Source organism: Ammospiza nelsoni, chromosome 10 (genome assembly GCF_027579445.1).
Source record: "Ammospiza nelsoni isolate bAmmNel1 chromosome 10, bAmmNel1.pri, whole genome shotgun sequence".
NCBI classification, from domain to species: domain Eukaryota; kingdom Metazoa; phylum Chordata; class Aves; order Passeriformes; family Passerellidae; genus Ammospiza; species Ammospiza nelsoni.
Window position 1 is genome coordinate 20,849,913 of NC_080642.1, and position 19,045 is coordinate 20,868,957.

The 19,045-nt window shown below is 52.4% G+C and overlaps 1 protein-coding gene across 2 annotated transcripts; it reads right to left on the reverse strand.

Annotated features, from left to right (window-relative positions):
• Positions 1-196: 196 nt before the first annotated feature.
• Positions 197-9,821, reverse strand: SENP2 (SUMO specific peptidase 2). Of its 2 annotated transcripts, none has more exons than XM_059479230.1 (17): positions 9,696-9,821; positions 8,538-8,593; positions 7,742-7,872; positions 7,489-7,555; positions 6,749-6,827; positions 5,996-6,125; positions 5,766-5,869; positions 5,273-5,361; positions 4,614-4,671; positions 3,521-3,584; positions 3,030-3,173; positions 2,751-2,882; positions 2,197-2,400; positions 2,015-2,094; positions 1,288-1,372; positions 948-1,043; positions 197-409 (listed from the first exon to the last, which is right to left on the reverse strand). In XM_059479230.1, exons 1-17 carry the CDS (start codon positions 9,809-9,811, stop codon positions 332-334), a joined length of 1,713 nt encoding a protein of 570 aa, XP_059335213.1. In that variant the 5' UTR covers positions 9,812-9,821; the 3' UTR covers positions 197-331. The 2 variants fall into 2 exon arrangements, with proteins under 2 accessions (XP_059335213.1, XP_059335214.1); XM_059479231.1 differs by lacking the exon at positions 9,696-9,821 and adding an exon at positions 9,266-9,383.
• Between the last annotated feature and the right edge of the window lie 9,224 nt (positions 9,822-19,045).

A 19,045-nucleotide genomic window follows, 5' to 3' on the forward strand; every position in this document is an offset into this window, starting at 1 on the left:
TTCTTGGGAGAATCTGCCCTGAGATTGGTTCAATCTGGCACAATCAGAGACAGACAAAGCCCCTCTGCAGGGACCTTGTGGGTCTTTGGGTCAGGAGCAGCACAGGGATGTCCCCAAGGCCACCAGGAGAGGAGACAGCCCCTGTTTTTCTTCAGATGAGGAGTAAGTTAAAAACCACACAGAGAGAGCAGATCAGTTTTCAATTAAAAAATAAATTACTCTATTAACAAGTAACCTCCCATACAATAAGGCTCTTACATAAGTTAATATTTATCTTGTCTTGCCTAAACAATAAGAAATAAATACTACTCTTTCACAGAACAGTGTTTCCCTAACAGTGCATGTCTCCCAGCAGCTGCTGATGGATTATTTCCCACACCATCTTCCTGCGGAAGTAAGGCATGTGTTCCTGAAAAGAAACAGGAAAAATCCATCACATGGGAAGCCAGGGGAGAAAGAGGCAGGAAATCTCCATTAACACCCAGGGAATTGTTGAGTGGGAAGCTGCTTGTGAGCACCTGCCAGTTGGGTACAAGGTGGGTTTCATACCAGGGTGAAACAACCACCCAACAAACACCCACTTTTCTTTACAGGGACATTTAAAGATCACCACATTGGCAAATAATTGGCAAAAAAAAAAAAAAAAAAGGGAAAGTTTTCCAAGTTTTCCTATTTCACCAAGAGCTACAAAGGCCAGATATCCCAAATCCCTGGCTGGACCTTAAAGACCATCTCGTTCCAAAGACCATTGTGGCATTGGAATGAGATGGTCCTTAAGGTCCATTCCAACCCAAACCACCCTGGGATTCCATGATTCCACAATTTTGCCCAAGAATCAAACACCAGACATGGGGAACAACCCCTCAGCCCCTGCCCCAGCTGCTGAGCAGCTTCCTGGCTCCCACATGGGTGTGGGAAAGGCTGGAGCTGTTTACACCCCCTCTCACCGGGGTGAAGATGATGGGTTTGTCTCTGGAGATGAAATCGGCAAATTTGCAAACAAAAACTCCACAGTCATTTCCGTTGTTTTGTTGAGGGATCTCCTGAGGAATACAAAAACATGGAGAATTTTTATCTGTCTTGAGAGAGCAGCAATCTGGTTGTAGCACACATTTTACCCACACCTATTCCTGAAAACCTATTTCTACAATTCCTTTACCACTCCCAAACCCAAGGAACAGTCCCAGTTAACTGCACATCATCTCCCTCTGCTTGCCTGGGAAGTGTTAAATCCTCTGTGACAAGGAGTTCTAGCTCCCATTCCAAATCCAGGCATTGCTCCCATACCTCTGTGCCCATGCTGTGAAGAGTCCACTCAGAAGCAGTCAATTCGATGTTTCTTTTTTCCCTGCTCTCCTCTTCCAGGTATTTTCTGTTGAAAACAACACAAAAATCACTTTTCATCTCCCTAATTTAGGGCAACAACAACAACAAGCTGTTGAAAGGTGTCAGGAAGATAAATTGCAGTGGAATGCCAGAGGATCCTCACAGCAGAGGATTTAAGGAATGTGGAGGGAAAATTCCAATCTTAGAGACACAGTGAGGGCTGTGAGCAGGGCTCCCCAGGGCCCAGTCCTGTGTAATGTCTTTATCCATGACCTGGATGAGGGGATTGGGCACTCTCAGTGTCCTTGTAGGTGACACCAAGCTGGGTGGGAGTGGGGAGGGCAGGAAGGCTCTGCACAGGGCTCTGGGCTGGTGACAAGGTGAGGATCATGGGATTGGCTCAGTGATCCATTGAGGGCTTTTCCAACCTCAGTGATTCTGGCATTTGTCTTTGTGAGGCTGCTCTCCTGCTCTCACCCTACAAAGCTGCTGGATGAAGGGTTTTTAGTGACAAAGACACTCAGGATGTGCAGCACCTCTGACACTGAAGGATTCAAAACACTGAGCACAACAGAAGACATACAAAGTGAGGAGCACCATGGGACAGGGCACAAACACTTCACATGGGGAGGGGAAAAGGCCTCACAAACAAGCAAAAGGGATAAAAAAAGCAAAAGCAGCTACTCACAAGACAGTTTTACAAATGTGGTCTCCTTTCTGTCCCAAGGAGTCAAAGTATTTGATGGTTTTCTCTCGGAGGTCTACAACCTGGCGTGAAAAGGTGACTTAGACAAAGCACACCCCAAACACTAAAGGACTTTGCTAATTTTGTTCTCCCCATCCCCTAAATAAAAAGCCAGTTTGACTCACCAGCAGTGTCCAGTGAATTCTGAGGTGAATAGGCACCAAGATGACATCGTGCTCAAAGATATCCACACCTTTAGTCCATTTCTTTACTCCCTTGTGGCTTGTAGAGCTCAGCTTAGAATAAAAGAAGGTATTAAAAGCATAGACTGCTGGATATCCTTCCTTCTTGCTTCTTTCCACAAGAAGACCCATGTAGAAATTCATGATCTGGAACAGAGAGAGGCAAAGTGAGATGTGAGATAAGACACTAAATTAAAAAGATAGCAACATGTCCTTGCTGGCCACCTTTGAGCTAAGAAAACTCCAGCTTGGCAGCTTTTGCTCCCAGAATTTCACACTGAGGACTTGTGCTGCTGGTTGAAGCCCCCACACCCACTCTGATAACCCAGACTGACTCCTGGGAGCTGCATCATCCAAGTGAAAGCTTCCAGAAACAGCAGCCCACACAGTACCCAAAATAAGGAGTGCACAGCTATTTCTGGGCTCTGCAGTGGAGCTCCTGGAAGACTCCTGTGCCCAGGGAGGGGGGATTTCCCAGCAAGTGCAGGATGCCATACCCTGTCGTTGAGCCAGCCCAGGGGCTGCAGGGTGCAGATGTCCTCACGGGTGACAGTGAGCTTGAAGGCCCTGCTCAGGATGTCCTCAGGCTCACCACTGTCAAAGGCAGCAGAGATCTCACTCTCCATGGCCTGGAAGAAAGGATTCAGTGAGGGAGGGCTGGTGGAGCAGCACATGGAGCACACCAGCCCCCCAGAAGGCTCCAAGTGTAGTGCCAGAGCAAGGAGCCTTGCAGGCTGAAACAGCCCCAGCACTGGCTTGCTGCTGAGCACAGGTACCTCTGTCAGTGGAGCCAGATCATCTCCTGGCTTTTCCAGGCATGGCAGTGGCTCACTGTCCACAAAGAAGAGGTCTTTGGACAGGACAGGTGTCACATGGAACTGGAACAACTTTCTTTGGGGGACTTCAGCTTCACGCTGGCCCTGCCAGGCACAAGGACAGAAATCAGAGAGAAGCACAAGGGGTTTGCTGGGGGACAGGGCAGAGAATCCTGCAAGAAACTGTGAGGGGTTGTGTAAACACATCCCAGCAGCAATCCCCAAAGTCACATTTGACTGGTGACTGCATTCCAACAGTGCCCAGAGAGGCAGGGCTTTCCTTGGGCTTGGATTAACATCCCCAGCAAAGCCTCCACATGCAGGTATCAAGCTGAGATCAAGGTAAGTATTCCTGATTTCCACCCTTCAGATTTAATTTGGATGTCAGTCTTGAGCAGAGGTGAGTTATATTTTCCAGAAACCAAGTGAAGCAGTGACTAACTCAAGCTTACCACTGAAGCAGCTCGTTTCTCTCGTTTTCCCTGACCACGAGAGTCTTCTGGGGGTGTGTAGTAACTGTAAGAAAAGAAAGAGAAATGAGCTGGATATCCACACTGCCCCATGAAATTCTCCAAATTTCACCTTCTGCATAAGAAATGCTTTTTCAAGGCTGATTCTGACACATGACAACATTTGTCTCCTTCCCCACTCCTTTTGAAGCAGCCAGACCAGGACAGATGAAGAGCTGGAAGCTTCACAAACTTTCTGCCACCATCATGTGCCAAACTCCTTTTTTTTTTCCTCAGTTTACATCTTTGGAAAACAGGGAAGCAACCAGCTCTTCCTCTATCAAGTGCTTTGTGATCACTTGTGTATCTCAAGTGATAACTGTGATCACCAGTTATTTCCCCTCTTCCCTTGAGCTTAGGGGACAGTGACAATTTAACTGGACAAATGCACAGCTCAATACAATGCTCGTGTCCAAGGGAAAGAGAACAGGGACAAAATCACCCCAAACCACACCTGCCACAACCAAACCTCCCTCTGCCCCCATCTGCACTCTGAGGGGAGGAAGAGGATGGCACCAAGCTGCCACAGCAAAATCCCTCCTGGAGCTGCAGCCAAAAGTCCCTTTCCCTTCACTCCTGCACTCCCATCCTGCCACCACAGAGTTCACTGTCCACTGAGGGAGAGCAGTTCTCCCTTTTGGATCCATTCCAACCCAAGGCATACTGCAAGCCTCAAAAACTGCCTCAGTCCCCCAGGTTTTACAAGCTCCCTACTCCTTTTGTTCAGGATGCACAGGAAATGCAAAGCCAGCTCATTCATGGTGTGGCAGAAAGACTCTGGGGAGTAAAAACCAATTCTGCAAACCCAAGGACAACCTGGGCTGTCACCCCCACTTCCTTCTCCCAAAAAACACCCAGCACATCCCACAGCTGCCCAGCTGGGACAGGGGAGCTGGATTTGAGGGACAACTGGCTGTGAGCAGTTCCTCAAACCAGCTGCTCCTCTCCCCCAGCACTGAGACACTGAACAGGACTGGGCTTCTGGAGGCTGACAGAATCAAAAGAAACAAGAGCCATGGCTAGAAGAGACTCTCACCTGATCACAACACCCCTCTGAGGCAGCTGGGGGCTGAAAACATCCCCATGTTTGACACCTGCAGGGAGAAGCAGCAGTATGAGAACAGGGAGGTGATTTCCCAATCCAGCAGCTGCACAGAGCTCTGAGTTTCTGGGTGACATCACAGACATTTCATCAGCATTTTCAACTCAGAAGTTCAAACCCTGGCACCTGCTCAGAAATAATTTTAATCCCCATATGATCATGTCACAAAGTCCAAGATATGAAAGAGTTAGTGATGAAAAACTGTTTAAGTAATGAACAGGGGAAAAAAAACAAACCCTGGGGCAATATTAAATATACAAGTAATTAGGTTACTTGTTTTGGAAGCTCTGCTTTTATGGAATTAGTCCTGTCTAGCATTAAAAAGGGATTAAAGTGCAGCTCTGAGGGTGCAGAGTCAAATATCCCCCTCCCCTGGTACAAAAAAAGCAGGTAAAACAGGTGCTACAACCTTCTCCTGTGCAGTGGGGTCACATCCAGCTACAAACTGCACTGCCACAGCTCCCAAATACCATTTTTAACCAGTTCTTGCCCTTCAGTAAAACCCTCACAAACCAAATTTAGCCAATAATGAGGAAAATGCCCTGTTTGGGCTGGACTTGTACCAAGAGTTGAGCACCCCTGGGGATACTCACTGGTCCTTTGTGGCACAGGTGGAGAGGCACCTCTGGGTTTTTGCTCTTTCAGGGGACTCCCAGTCATCCCTGGTTCCTTGGTTTGAACTCTTGGGTGTAGCAGAAGAAAAGGACAGAGTTTTTACAGGTGATTTGTTACCAGTGCACCTCAATTCACTGCAGAGCACACGGCTATTTGTACACAACTGGCTAAATGAAAGCAACAGAAATATATAAAGTAAAATTAGACTGTTTAATCCTTAAGAGAGCCATGCTGTCACTGGTTCCATGACAAGATGCAAAGGGCATTTTGAGGAGTTCACATCCAGAAGTTTGGCCACTTTCAGCTCAGGCACACTGAACAAACAAGAGTCAAATTTTCTGTCTCCACTTTTCCAACCATTACATTTGATTCTGTCCAGAACCCTGAGAGTAGGAAAGATCAATTCTCCTCCCCTTCCACACACAACAAACTCACCACCAGAAAGTTAAGGGTTATTTTGCTCATAATTACTTGTTGAGTCTTGCTGATCGTGGAGAAGTAAGTCTTCCAGAATATTTCTCTTTGAACAGACTCAAGAGCTCTTTGTATTTCTTATTTTCTGCTTGCTGAACATCCTTGCAGAAGAGAAGGAAAAAAGAGACTTTAGCAAGCATTCCCAGCCCTTCCTTTTGTCTCAGCCTAACTGTACAGGAACTCCACAGCTGTTTCATCCCAAAACAATTCCCTTCTCCCCAGTTTACCTCTTCAGCAGCACACAAAGGCCTCCTGGTGCCACTGACTCCTGGAGAGTGGGGACCTGGCTCCTTAATGGGGGGCCTGGGTGTGACAGGGCTCTCAGGAGCAGCTCGGATGTGGTTATTCCTGCTCAGGCTGCAAACAACAAAGGCAGAAGAAATGGTGTTAAGAGACCATTCAAAGCTCCTGATTTATTAATTAGGTTTTAATTAGCACCTCCTGATTCAAGGAGGCAGAGCAGGCTGCTCAGGACCATGTTGGGGAGGGTTTTCCAATATCTCTCTAGGTGACTTGTGGTAGTAGCTGAACATCCTTAGAGGAAAAACATGACAGGGTTTCCCAATGGAATTCCCTGGGGAAATGAAAATTCTTTGGGGAAATGGAAATTCTCTGGGGTTTTGGGGGATTTTTTTTTTGTAGTTGTGGGGTTTTTTTTTGTTTGCATTCCTGGTCTCAGCCTCTTCCCAAGTTCAACACTTCCTCCTACCACAGGAGGTGAGAATGTTGAACTTGTTCATTTTTCTCTGATCTCCTGAGTCCATCAACTGTCTGGATTTAAAGGGAAAGTTTAAAATTGGTCAAAGGCAAGAACATAACTAAGATCTCAGTATGGCAGAAAGGAGGAGTCCCAGAACATGGAAAAATGTTGCTCTGTGGACACAAATATGGATGCTGGGCAACAGAGGAAATTCAAGGATGAAAGTGAAAGGCAAGAAACCCTAAAAAGCAGAAGTGGAAGAAAACAGAAGGTTTTTTACCTCAGATATGGAACTCTCTTACAAAGAGAGGATGGTGATTCCTCAGTCATGCACGGGTTGGTGTCACAAGGCATTTCGTCTGTGGGGGAAGAGCACAAGCCTCAGCAAGTGGTCAGGAAAACAGGAGTTACAGGAGTTTAAAGAGCTTCACCAAAGATAAATTACTGTCATTTCATCCCTCAAGTTCTAGTATTATTTGTGTTATGTTGCTTCAGGATTTTTCATATTTTCATATTGGCAACTACAAAATGTTGCCAGCTTACAGTTAATACAAAAGGCTTCTGAGGCTCTGCTACCTAAAATCAGCATTTACAACAATTTCTTTCTGGCAAGCCAGCCCTGGGACACACTAGAACTGCATCCAAGGCAGTTAATATCCAGGACCCACAACCACATGAGCATCCTGGGATAAACCACTGAATATCCCACTTGGAAGGGATCCACAGAATCATCCAGCCCAACCCCTGGCCCTGCACAGATACCCCAACCATCCCACCCTGTGCATCCCTGAGGGTGTTGTCCAAACTCTCCTGGAGCTGTGGCAGCTTTGGGGCTGTGCCCATTCCCTGGGGAGCCTGTTCCCAGCCCTGGCTACAATCCAGAAGCAATAGAGGATGCAGGGAAGAAACAGAGCTCACCCTCCACTATTCCTGGGTGCTACCCAGATATTTTGCCTTCAGCAACCAGCCCCCAGAGCAGCAGGAGAAAGGAACAAGTAAAGGATTTGCTGTCAGCCCTACCAGGTTCTGTTGCGTCCTCATCCTCTGCAGATGCTACAAACGAAGAGTCAGAAGAAATGTACACAACCTGAAATAAAAGCAAGTACCAGGGTGAGCATAACCTGAATGTGAATCCAAGCAAGCACCTCCCCTCCCTGAAATCCAGTCAGCTGTCTTCTGACTCAGAGCCCATGGTTTTGCCCGTGGGGGTGCAGCAGAAGGCAGGGGCACTGATGGCGCCACTTTTGTGACACAGGGTCCCACACCTGCTCACCTCATCTTCAGACTCAGAGAAGGAAAAGTCATCTCTCTCTTCAGTCTCCTGGCTTCTACTTGTTGCCTTCTGTGGCAACTTGGCAGCCACAGAGACCTCTTCAGGCTCCTTGTTAGTCCCAGAGAGACATTCTGGAAAAACCACACCACCAGGCCATAAGGAATGGGACTGGAAATGGGGCTTGGGACTCCTGCTTCCACCCAAGCCCAGCTCCTTGATCCCATGTGGAGCAGAAAACTCATTTCAACAACAGTGCAACAGCCCAGCAGCACCCCCTGGTAGGAACCAGGGAGCTCCACAGCCCCCATGGAACAGCAACAGCCTCGACTGAAAATGCTCTTTGTGCTGCCCTGCAGGGCTCAGTGCCAGGGAGAGCTGGGATATGCCCTGCCCCAGCCAGGATTTATCCTTGGTGCAAATATATGGCCCTCCCAGGATGGAAAAAGTTGTTCCCTGCTTCTCTTCCTGCCGTCATCTGACCAGGATCTCCCATCTTGTACTTGATTTGAAAAATCCCAGAATCATCAAGGTTGGATAAACCCTATAAGGGCATCAAGTCCAACAGTTCCCGCAGCACTGCCAAGGCCACCACTGCCCCACGTGCCCAAGTGCCACATCCATGAACACTGGGACACACCATTGATGGGCCCAGGTCCCATGAGACCCCCTGAAGCCACAAGAACGGTTCAAAAACCCTCAGTTTCAGCAGCAGTCCTGAAGTACCAAACCCAGAGCTCCCCAAGGTACCCCAAACCCAAAAATCAGGCACATAAAACCTCTCTGTGAGGGGCTATACCTGTTTTTGGCCTCTTTGCAGGGATCTCCTCAGGATCTTCCACAGGTGACAGAACACTGGGGGAAGAACAGACAGAACAATGTTTTGCAAGCACAACTCAACGTCCAAAGGGGGCTTTCCTATTTCCCCAGGATCATCTCCCAGAGAGCTGATCACCCCACTAAAGCAGATCAGGCCTCTTTTTCTCCTTCTGTTAATGCCTCCACATGCTTTGTGTTTGTTCCTACCACCAAAAAAGCCTTAATATGTAATGCTTCCCCTTTTCCTCCAGGAAAGAAGCACTCCAGAGCTCACTATGCCATCCAAGCTCACGGCACTCAAAGGAAAGTTTGGGCAGAACAGGAAATGCGAGGTGGGAATGCCAGCCCTGCTCACATCCACTCCAGCAGCTTCCTGCTGAGTCAGCTCGGGGACAAACCCTTGAAACAATCCCCAGCCTCACCCTTTCCCACCCAAGGATTTTCACCAGCTGACACCGTCGTTAAGTCCGGTAAAAACGTCTCCTTTAGGAACACAGCACAAAGAACGTTCCTATTTTTATTTCCCCCCGCCCCCCCCCCACCAAGAGCTAATTCCTTCCGAGCTGCTCCTCGGTGCAAACTGCGGGCACAACACGGGGCTCCTTGTAGAGACGTTCCCTGGTCTCTGTCGCTGCCACGGGGCACTGAGGGAGGGAGGGAGGGAGCAGCCGCCTTCCCCAGCCCCAGAGCGCACAGTGCCGTCCGTACATCCCACAGAGCAGCAGGCACCCATGGGCTTCGGCCATCGCCGCCGGCAGCACAATGGTTAACATGTGGGCAGGCACCATCCTTTTATCCACCCCACAGCCTCGATCCATGGCGTGCCCCCAGCCCCCCATCCCCACGGCTGTGTGTGCGCCCTGCTCCCCAATACACCGGCCCTAAATGCCCAGCCCCGCTCCCCGTGGCGGCGGAAAGGGAATGAGGGGTTATTGGGAACACCTGGGACCCACAGCCAGCGAGCACCGGTGCGTGCGACCCACAATCGCCTCCGCAGCTGCGGGCCGCCTCATGGGCAACACCTGGGCTTAATCAGGGGCTGCCCACACCCACACCCACACCCACACGGGAAGCGGCGGGCCGTGAGGGGGCTGACCGGGCCGAGCGGCGGGGCAGCAGCGCGGCGGGAAGGGCTGACCTGGGGGCCGGTTTCTTTCGGCGCGGCGGCTCCGGGCTGAGGGCGAGGGCCGGGGCCGGGGCCTGGCGGGCGGCGTCGCGGAGGGCGCGGAGGACCGCGAGCAGCCATTGGTACATGGACCGCGCGCACTTCCGGCGCCGGGCCCCGCCCCGCGCCGCCAACGGCGGCCACGCCCCGCCCGCGGACACACGGGGCCCGCCCATAAACCGGATGGGGCCGCCCACAGACACACACGACCCACCCGGACACGCCCACAGCCCTGATAGACCTGCCCACAGACCTGATGGCCCTGCCCACAGCCAAACACGCCCCGCCCACAGCTCTGATGCACCCGCCCACAGCCACACACACCGCGCCCACAGCCCTGATGGACCCGCCCACAGCCCTGATGGCCCTGCCCACAGCCACACACGCCCCGCCCCGACAGCCCCGCCCACAGACCTGATGGACCCGCCCACAGCCACACACGCCCCGCCCCGACAGCCCCGCCCACAGCCCTGATGGACCCGCCCACAGCCACACACGCCCCGCCCCTCCCGCGCCCGGCGGGCCGGAGCCACGTGCGCGCGTGTTCTACAACACTCCCCGGCCACAATTTGGGCCATTTCTGCCCATTCTGCTCCTGCCCCGTTTTCTCTCCCCCAGCGTTACCACGGCTGGGTCAGGGCGTTGCCCTCTCCCAGAGGCAGGAGGTTTCCCTACTCCGAGAGTCGAGAGCTTTGTCCCCTTGGCGGGTCAGGAGCTTCTGCCCTGGCACACTCAGCTTTCCCTGCTCCGGCACTCGCTCCTCGGGCTTTGGTGGGGACTCGCTGGCCATTTCCCAGCGCTCTGGTGCTTTCCCGAGTGGCAGAACCCGCGGCATCCCAGGCAAAGCAGGGACTGGCCCCTGTGTGCCCCCGGCGCGGAATCCCCTCCCCGGCGCTCACCGAGCGGCGCTGGGCTCACATCCGTGAGTCCTGCTGCTCGGCATCGCCCTCGCCCGCTGCTGCTGTCGCGACCGACCCGCGACCGAGCGGCTCGAGCCGCGGCTTCCAGCGCGAGGTGCGGGCGGCGCCCCGAGAACGGCGCCGCTGGGTCGCTCCCGATGATGGGGTGCCAATGGTCCACGTGCTGCCCATCGCGGAGAAGGAACCTTTTTGGGAGCCCAACCCAGTTAAGGGGCCCTAAAAGTAACAAATTGCCCGGGAATATGTAACACTTTGCTGATAGATTGGTATCTCCTGGCTAACAAACACGTGTAGCAACTTGAGCCAGCCGTGCAGTAATGCTTGCTCCTTAATACTGCGTTGGTGTTTAGTTTTATTCCCGAATTTCGGTGGCAAAAGGGGTTTTTTATGCTTTTCCTGTTGGCTCCAAGCATTTTCCTCAGGAGCAAAAAGCCTATTTGAAGGAAAGCAGGGAGGAAAAGGGGCAGATTGAAGCGCTTTGGGGCAGCTCTGCCAGCAGGAGCTTCCGCAGGGAATCTAAACAAGGGTGGGGTCTGCGTTAATCAATGTGAAAAATGCATTTTTCGCAATTAAACAGACCTTCCTGGTTATTTTGGGGGTTTAATTTCCAGGAGGCTGAGCCTGGATGCAGAGCCCAGCAGAGGGCACGGCAGCCCCACGCAGGACCTGCAGAGCCGCCCTCAATCCCTTCCTCATCCTCCCGGGACAGTAGAAAGGAGAAGGATTTTAGGGCTGCCAAATTGTTTTTAACGCCTGTGATTGGATTTTTGCGTGCTAGGGACTGTGACCGTGGGGTGGGAGTGACCAGTGCACATCCACGTCCCTGTAACCTGTGCAGCTGGAATGAGTTTATCCCAAACACAGGATAACGAATGTGGAATTACAGGGGCTGGTTCTTTCTCTTAATGCAGACTATCACAATCTCTGAAACACCAATAACCAAACACATGAATAAACTAAACTTTAATTAAAACAATGCCACCAGACTGAGAGAACTTTCTTCTTTTCTTTCTTCTTTTATTGCTTTCCTTGCAGCAAAAGTTCCCCCTTTTTATTTTTTCCCCCGAAAAACACCAGGAATACCTGTGTTGAAACTCCTGCCATGACTTCCCAGAGCAGTTTGACGTCGGCTGCGTTTCCCAATCCCTGTATTTTTGCAGCTGCTGGTTCCCTCCATGACTTCATCCCCATTCAGCCCCTGAGCATCTTGCTCGGAGCACTGACGTGTTGTGACTCAAAGTGATGATATTTGATGCACGCAAACCAAAATCCAGTTCCTGGCTGCTCAACAGACCTAGATCACATCTGTCCCATCTCCTACAACAGAGGGGGAGCAGAGAATTTCCATAAATATTTATTAATGATGACTCATTATTTATGCATTGCTCAAAGCCTCCCTACCTTCAGTGCAGCTTTCATGTGACAGCAGTGGGGTTCCAGTACCTGGTGTTTCTAATTATTGGGATAACAAATAATTCCACTGGGGAGGTAATTTGGGAAGTGGTGGGTGGTTCTAGGCACACAGGTGATTTTAGTGATATAAAGGTAAATAGGCTTAATCTGTCTTTTAAATCCTTTTATTTTACACGAGTGCAGGTGGAACAGCTGTGCCTGCAGGGCAAGGGGTTAACTTGGATGGAGGGGAGGGGAAGGGAAGGGAAGGGAAGGGGAAGGGAAGGGGAAGGCATGGCAAGGTAAGAGAATGGAAAACAAGGGAAAGGAAGGCAGGGGGTGGGGAGGAATAGGAAGGAAAAGGAAGGAAAGGCAAGGCAAGGCAGGACAGAGGGCAAGTGAAGCAGCCTGGGCAGGCCTTCCAACCCCATTCTGAGGATGGAATGGGATGGAAGTTCCACCTGCCCCAGTATTTCCCGCCTGCCACTCCCAGGCCCTCCCAGCCAGGGGGCAGAAGATGCCCAGGATGCCAGAGATCTCCTGGAAGAGCCCAAAGGCATCTCTACTCTGAACTTGGGAGCCCTTGGGAATTCTCCTGCTGTGAAGACAGACTCCTCCAGCCTGCCCAGTGGCCCCCCTGACACCAGCTCTCCTGAACCCCACACTCCAGGGAGTTTATCCCTGACCCAAGGGATTATCCTTGCCAACACTTCCTTCCAGACCCGCCGCTCTTTATGCTGTTCCACCAGCAGCTGCTGGATCCCTGGTGAGTGGTGCTCATCTCCCTTGGGATGGCTTCTCCAGTGACTTCAAGTGGGAGTTGCCAAGCTGGAAGCCTCAGAGCACTTGGAAATGCCCTGGAAAGGGAAGGTGCTGCTGGCTTCTGGGAAAGGGCTGCACACTCCAAACAGCCCTGGCAGTGTCCAGAGAATGAACCATCCACATAAAAGTTTTACTGGGGCAAAACCAACTCCTGAAGGCTGCATCCATGTCCCAGCCATGAGGTGGTCCTGGTCTGCTGCTGGTGGTGAGCAGGGGAAAGAGAGGAGGAGCACAAGGAGCTGCTCTCAGGAATGACGTGATGTGCTGCAATGCAAGCCATGATCCCACCCCTGTATCCCATGGAGCATCCCCACAGCCACGGGGAACTCTGGGAAAGCTTGGGCTGCAGGAGAGGGGTTTGGGTGAGGTTTTGGGGCAGGCAGCTCCACTCATGGGCTGCACTTCGGGATAAGGAACAGGTTGCTTGGGGAATTTGTGGCTGCCCTATCCCTGCAAGTGTCCAAGGCCAGGCTGGACAGGGTTTGGAGCAACCTGGGACAGTGGAAGGTGTCCCTGCCCATGGCAGGAAGTGGAACTGGATGGGCTTTAATGCCCCTTCTAACCCCAACCATTCCATGATTCTGTGATCTCAAGCACAGGCTTCTATTTAACTCTCACATTCACCAGGGGATTTATTTCCCTGCCGGTCCCTCTGCTCTTCCAGAAGCCATCCATGAGTGCGAGCCAGAGCATCCTGCTGGGACAAGCCACTGGCAGCTGGATTTGGAGCAGAAGCGGACAAACCACCTGTAACAGGTGAGGTCCAGTTCCACTCTCTGTGGTGTGGTTTGCAGAAAGATGAGAGAGGAGCCTTTATACCCTTCCAGAGGGAGGATATTTGGGAGCCCCCAGTCCTTCCAGAGGGAGGATATTTGGGAGCCCCCAGTCCTTCCAGAGGGAGGATATTTGGGAGCATTTATACCCTTCCAGAGGGAGGATATTTGGGAGTTCCCAGCCCTTCCAGAGGGAGGATATTTCCAGTTCACAACAATGTCTGAGCCCTCTTGCTTTCTCACCCTGCAGGGACAGGACACCATCCCCCAGAAGAGGCTTTCCAGAGCCCCATCCAGCCTGGCTTTGGACACTTCCAGGGATAGCAGCTCCCTCCTGCCTTTCTCATGGGCCTGTAAGATCCATACACCAAAATGTCACTGTCAGACAGCAAAGTTGTGGCTTCTCCTGGGCTGGGACGTGGGACTGGAGAGGATGGGAGTGTTCCCACTGTCTCCAGAGCCTTCAGGGCAGGATGGGAGCTGGCAGGGATGGACACAGCACCATGAGCACCCCTCTGAGCCCGGGGATCTCAGGGCTGGAGCTGGAGCAGAGGCTCCCCCTGCTCCCCTGGGCTGGGATTCAGCTCTCTGTTGATTCAGAGCGACCCTGCCTGACTCACCCAGGAGCTGGGCTGAGCCTTTCCAAAGGAAAAACTCGCATTAAACTCTGCCACAAGGCTCTGGCGACCATATGGAGCTGGGAGAGGGGTGGGGGCCAGCCCTGACCTCTATTGTAGGGAGGGCAGCACCAGTGACCCCACTCCCTGCCCCCAAGGGCTGGCTGTTCCCAGGCCACTCAGGTTGTTCCACAGGGCTCGCTGCTAAATGAGACAATTAAATCCTTGAGCCCAGGTTTTAGTGTTTCCATGTGCAGCCAAGTATCTTAATCTGGGCTGTTTGGGGAATTTTTATCCCGTGGATCCCTTGGTATGCCTGGAATGTTTGCTTTTCCTACTGTGTGCGTGTGTTTGAGGCACTCCTGTAAAAACAAGAGCTTCCTGCCTGCCTTGTAAATCTTTCCTTGATTGGCAGAGCGGCCTTTGGTGATTAATGAAGGGGCACGAGGACGGGGCTGACACCCTCCAGGAGCTCCTTGCAAAGCCCCAGCACGGTGGTGGGGAGCTGGGCAGGGACCCCGGGGCTGGCTGCTCTCCAGAGCCGTGCGGTGACATCGGCTTTCGGTAAGAGCCTGGGAGAGGAAGGACCGAACGGAAATTCCAGAGAGCTAAGGAAATGCTCCAGAGGGCCGGGACTTCACAGGCATTTTCTATTGTATCATCGGGATAAAACACGCGGCTCCGCTCGCAGGGAATCGCGCCGTGGCCAACCAGGCCTTCCCGCCTCGGCTGGGCTGGGAAAAGAGAGATTTGTCCCAGCCAAACCTTTCCATCTTGGCTGGGAAGGAGGATATTTATTTCAACCAAGCCTTTCCACCTTTGCTGAGCTGGAAAAAGAGAGATTTGCCCCAACCAAACGGTCCCACTTCGGCTGAGCTGGGAAAAGAGAGATTTGTCCCAACCAAGTGTTCTCACTTTGGCTGGGTTGGGAGGGGAGACGTTTATTTCAACCAAACTTTTCCAGTTTGGCTGAACTGGGACAGAGGAGATTTGTCCCAGCTAAGCCTTCCCAGCTTGGCTGGCCTGGGACAAGAGAGATTTGTCCCAACCAAACCTTCTCACTTTGGCTGGGCTGAGAAGGAGGATGTTTATTTCAACCAGATCTTCTCACTTTGGCTGAGCTAGGAAGGAGATCTGTCCCAGCCAAACCTTCCCAGCTTGACTGGACTGGGAAGGAAGACATTTATTCCAGCCAAACCTTCCCAGCTTGGCTGGGCTGGGAAGGAGGATGTTTATTCCAACCAAATCTTCTCACTTTGGCTGGACTGGGAAGGGGGACATTCATTCCAGCCAAACCTTCCCACCTTGGCTGGGCTGGGAAGGAGGATGTTTATTCCAACCAAATCTTCCCACCTTAGCTGGGCTGGGAAGGAGGACATTTCTTCCAGCCAAACCTTTCTACTTTGACTGAGCTGGAAAGAAGGACGTTTATTCCAACCAAATCTTCTCACTTTGGCTGGGCTGGGAAGGAGAATATATATTCCAGCCAAACCTTTCCATTTTGGCTGAGCTGGGAAGGGAGAGATTTGTCCCAGCCAAACCTTCCCGGCCTGGCTGGACTGGGAAGGGTGGTCAGAGTGCCTGTGGCTGCCCTGCTGAGCAGATCTTGGCTGGGCAGAAATAAAATTTTATAGATAAGAATTAATAAACAACCTCAAGACTGAAAACTGAAGAGTCCACGCTCGCTCTTCAGCTGCGCAGGCCGAAGCAGAGACACCCTGCACATCTCGGGGCAGAGAATATTAACAGCCAACCCAAGAGTTCTGCCCCCTCCTTTTGCAAGGGGTGGCTCCAAACTGGGGTTCAAATCCCCCCCATGGCCCCGGGGAGGGGGCACAGACCCACCCACCCACCTGGATGTGCTCCAGACTCAGGTGGGCAGATGGAATCAGTGAGGAGGTGCTGCTGGTGGCACTGTGACACTTCCCTGGTGTCTCTGTGTCCCCCCACATCCCCACCGAGCTCTGGGATGGGAGGTGGAGCCTCCCCAGGTGGGCAGGAAATCACACCCAGCCCTTTGAATTTCTCAGGAAAAAGAGAAAATTCCTCAAAGGCGGCGAAACAACAGTGAGGGGCTTTGCTATGGAAATGCAGAGCTGTGTCCCCTGGGGCTGGTGGCTCCTGGCTTCACCTTTGTCTCTGCTGGCATCTCCTCAGCGTCCCCTGGACCGGGTCCCACTGGGGCTGGCAGGTCAGGAACAAACCCCTCGCAGGAAACAGGGGAATAAAGGAAAGCAGAAAAGAACAATTTAACATCCAGGAATGGAAATGACTCAGGGGCATTAAAATGCAGGGGAAATGAGAAAGAGGAGGGTCCTGGCCCTGTTTTCAGCCACATTTTTCCCTTTTAAAATTCCTAAGAAGGGGCTTTGTGAAGGTGCCTGTGGCACCACCTCCCTGAGTGTTTGATGGATGAAGAACTGTGGCAGGAGGTCTTGGGGTGGGGATGTGCCCTGGGTTATCCATATGGGAACTTTAGATCAACTACAGAAGAGGAGAGAACCCAGGAGACAGTGGTGGGGGGAAATAGGAGCACTCCAGCTTTCTGTGATCCTTACCTGGGATAGATCCAGCATCCCCCTGAAAAAAGAGGGGAATCTCAGGGGTCTGATCCTGGCAGAGACACCTGAGGTGTGGAGGAGCTGGCTGCGCCCAGAGTGATGGCAACAGTTGTGGATTAATGTCTTGGGGATGGCTGCTCTTTCAGGTGGGATCAGTCCGGGTGCCCTCATTGCTCCAGCTGTGTCCCCACCAAGACTAACAAGGTTTTCCTTTGATGGAGAAGGATCTTTCCATTCTTTCCCTTTTCCCTGGGTGGAGAGGGATCTTTCCATTCCTTCCCTTTTCCCTGGGTGGAGAGGGATCTTTCCATTCTTTCCCTTTTCCCTGGGTGGAGAGGGATCTTTCCATTCTTTCCCTTTCCCCATGGTGGAGAGGGATCTTTCCATTCCTTCCCTTTCTCCATGGTGGAGAGGGATCTTTCCATTCCTTCCTCCACCGAGGAAGAGCCATATCAGCCACAAAGCAGCAAAGCAGAGTGAGGGGATTTGGCACAACCAGGAGGATCCCAATCCCACCCATGCCCTGCCCATATTGAGGAGTGTTCCCTGTTGGGGTTTTGGGAAGGGAATTCACCCTGTTGCACAGCAGAACCCCAGGTCACACATTCCCAGGGGGAATCAGACCTGGACACCTCAAAATGATGCAAATTTCAGAGAGAGGACAGGGAGGATGAGTTGGCCTCAGGTCTGGCAGTTTGTGGGGTATCTCCATGAGGACAGGGTCCCTCTGGATGGGATGGTGGGAGCAGGGGAGGGGCTGGGCTGCTGCCTTGGCTCCTTGCCCATGGGGTGCAGTTCCCTTTGGGGGCAGTCTGGGGAATCCTGGCACGGGGAAACATCACTTGTGCAATTCCTTCAACTCCAGCTCCTGGCTGCACTCTGAATCCAGAGTTTGGGACAGAAGCAGCAGGTACCTGGAGGAAGCTTTAGCAGGAAGATTGCCATGGAAAGGTTTGAGGTGTTCAGCATGGCCACAGACACTGTCACTGGGACTCATGGGATGCTGTCACCAGTGTCACCATCTCGCTGGGAGATGTGCTGAGGCTGCAAACCTCCCCTCCATGCCAGGCACCTTCCTCTTGCCACAATGCCCCAGTTTTCCAGGCTCAGCACGGCCGAGGGCTGAGGCACTTTGGGAGCCTGAAGACAGCCGAGGTGATCTCATCCCACGAGTATTTTCTTGGCTCCCTCTCCCGGCTCCACCGCCTCGGCGATAAGGCTGGGCTGAGGTCAGTGGGAGGGTCTGGCATTGCGGAGCCGTGTGTCACCCCGCCCAGCCTGGGACACCGCGGCACCTGCGCTGCCTCCAGCCACGTCCCCCAGGCCCTGCCCCATCCTCCGGGATGCTCCACCTGGGAACAGGGTCCCTGCAGGCACCCAAAGGTGCCCCCACCACTGCCCCCGGGGCCAGCTGCTGTTTTACCTTCTCCTGGGGAAAACCAAAAGGTTGAGGCCTTTCTTACCTTCAGTATTAGAAAGGAGGAGAGGAAGCTCTTCAGATCACTTTCCAAAGGGGTGTTATCAGCCCAGGAGGGGTTTCCTGCTGCCAGAAATAGGGCAGTGTTAGGATAGGAAGGGAAGCAGGGTGACACAGACATGGATAAGGCCAGGGGGATGAGCCAGGAGAGGAATCCTGGGTGCTGGGGGAGCTGGGCTGGTCCCTTGGAGCTCAGGTGGGAGCCCCATCCATCCAGGAAAGAGCAGGGCAGAGCCACTGCTGGGTCCTTTAGGAGATGCTGCTGCTGGGCTTGGTATATTGGAGTGGTGCATCATCCATCCATCCATCCATTGATCCACCCATCCATCCATAATCCATCCATCTGTCCATCCATCCATTCATCCATCCATTCATTCATCTCTCCATCCATCCATCCATCCATCCATCCATCCATCCATCCATCCATCCATCCATCTGTTTATCCATAGAATCACAGACTGGTTTAGGTCAAAAAGGACCTTAAAGCTCATCTTGTTCCACTCTCTGCCTCGGACAGGGATATCTTCCACTAGACCACGTTTCTCCAAGTCCTGTCCATCCATCCATCCATCCATCCATCCATCCATCCATCCATCCATCCATCCAACCATGCAACCCAAGGTGCTGGGCCTGGCCCAGTGTTTCCAGACTCTGCACATGCCTGGGGACAAAGGGACCAGTTCTGTGCTCTCATCTTCTCCCCACACCAAACTAGACCCTCATTGGGGCTTCAGGGTGCCAATTCCCACATTTCAACCTTC

Coding starts and splice junctions, on each gene's coding strand:
- SENP2 (XM_059479230.1), bottom strand. CDS start 9,811: ATGTACCAATGGCTGCTCGCGGTCCTCCGCGCCCTCCGCGACGCCGCC. Junction 2,883..3,029: donor ATCTGGCTCCACTGACAGAG/GTACCTGTGCTC, acceptor CCTTTCTTCCAG/GCCATGGAGAGTGAGATCTC. Junction 1,373..2,014: donor CACATTTGTAAAACTGTCTT/GTGAGTAGCTGC, acceptor TGTTTTCAACAG/AAAATACCTGGAAGAGGAGA.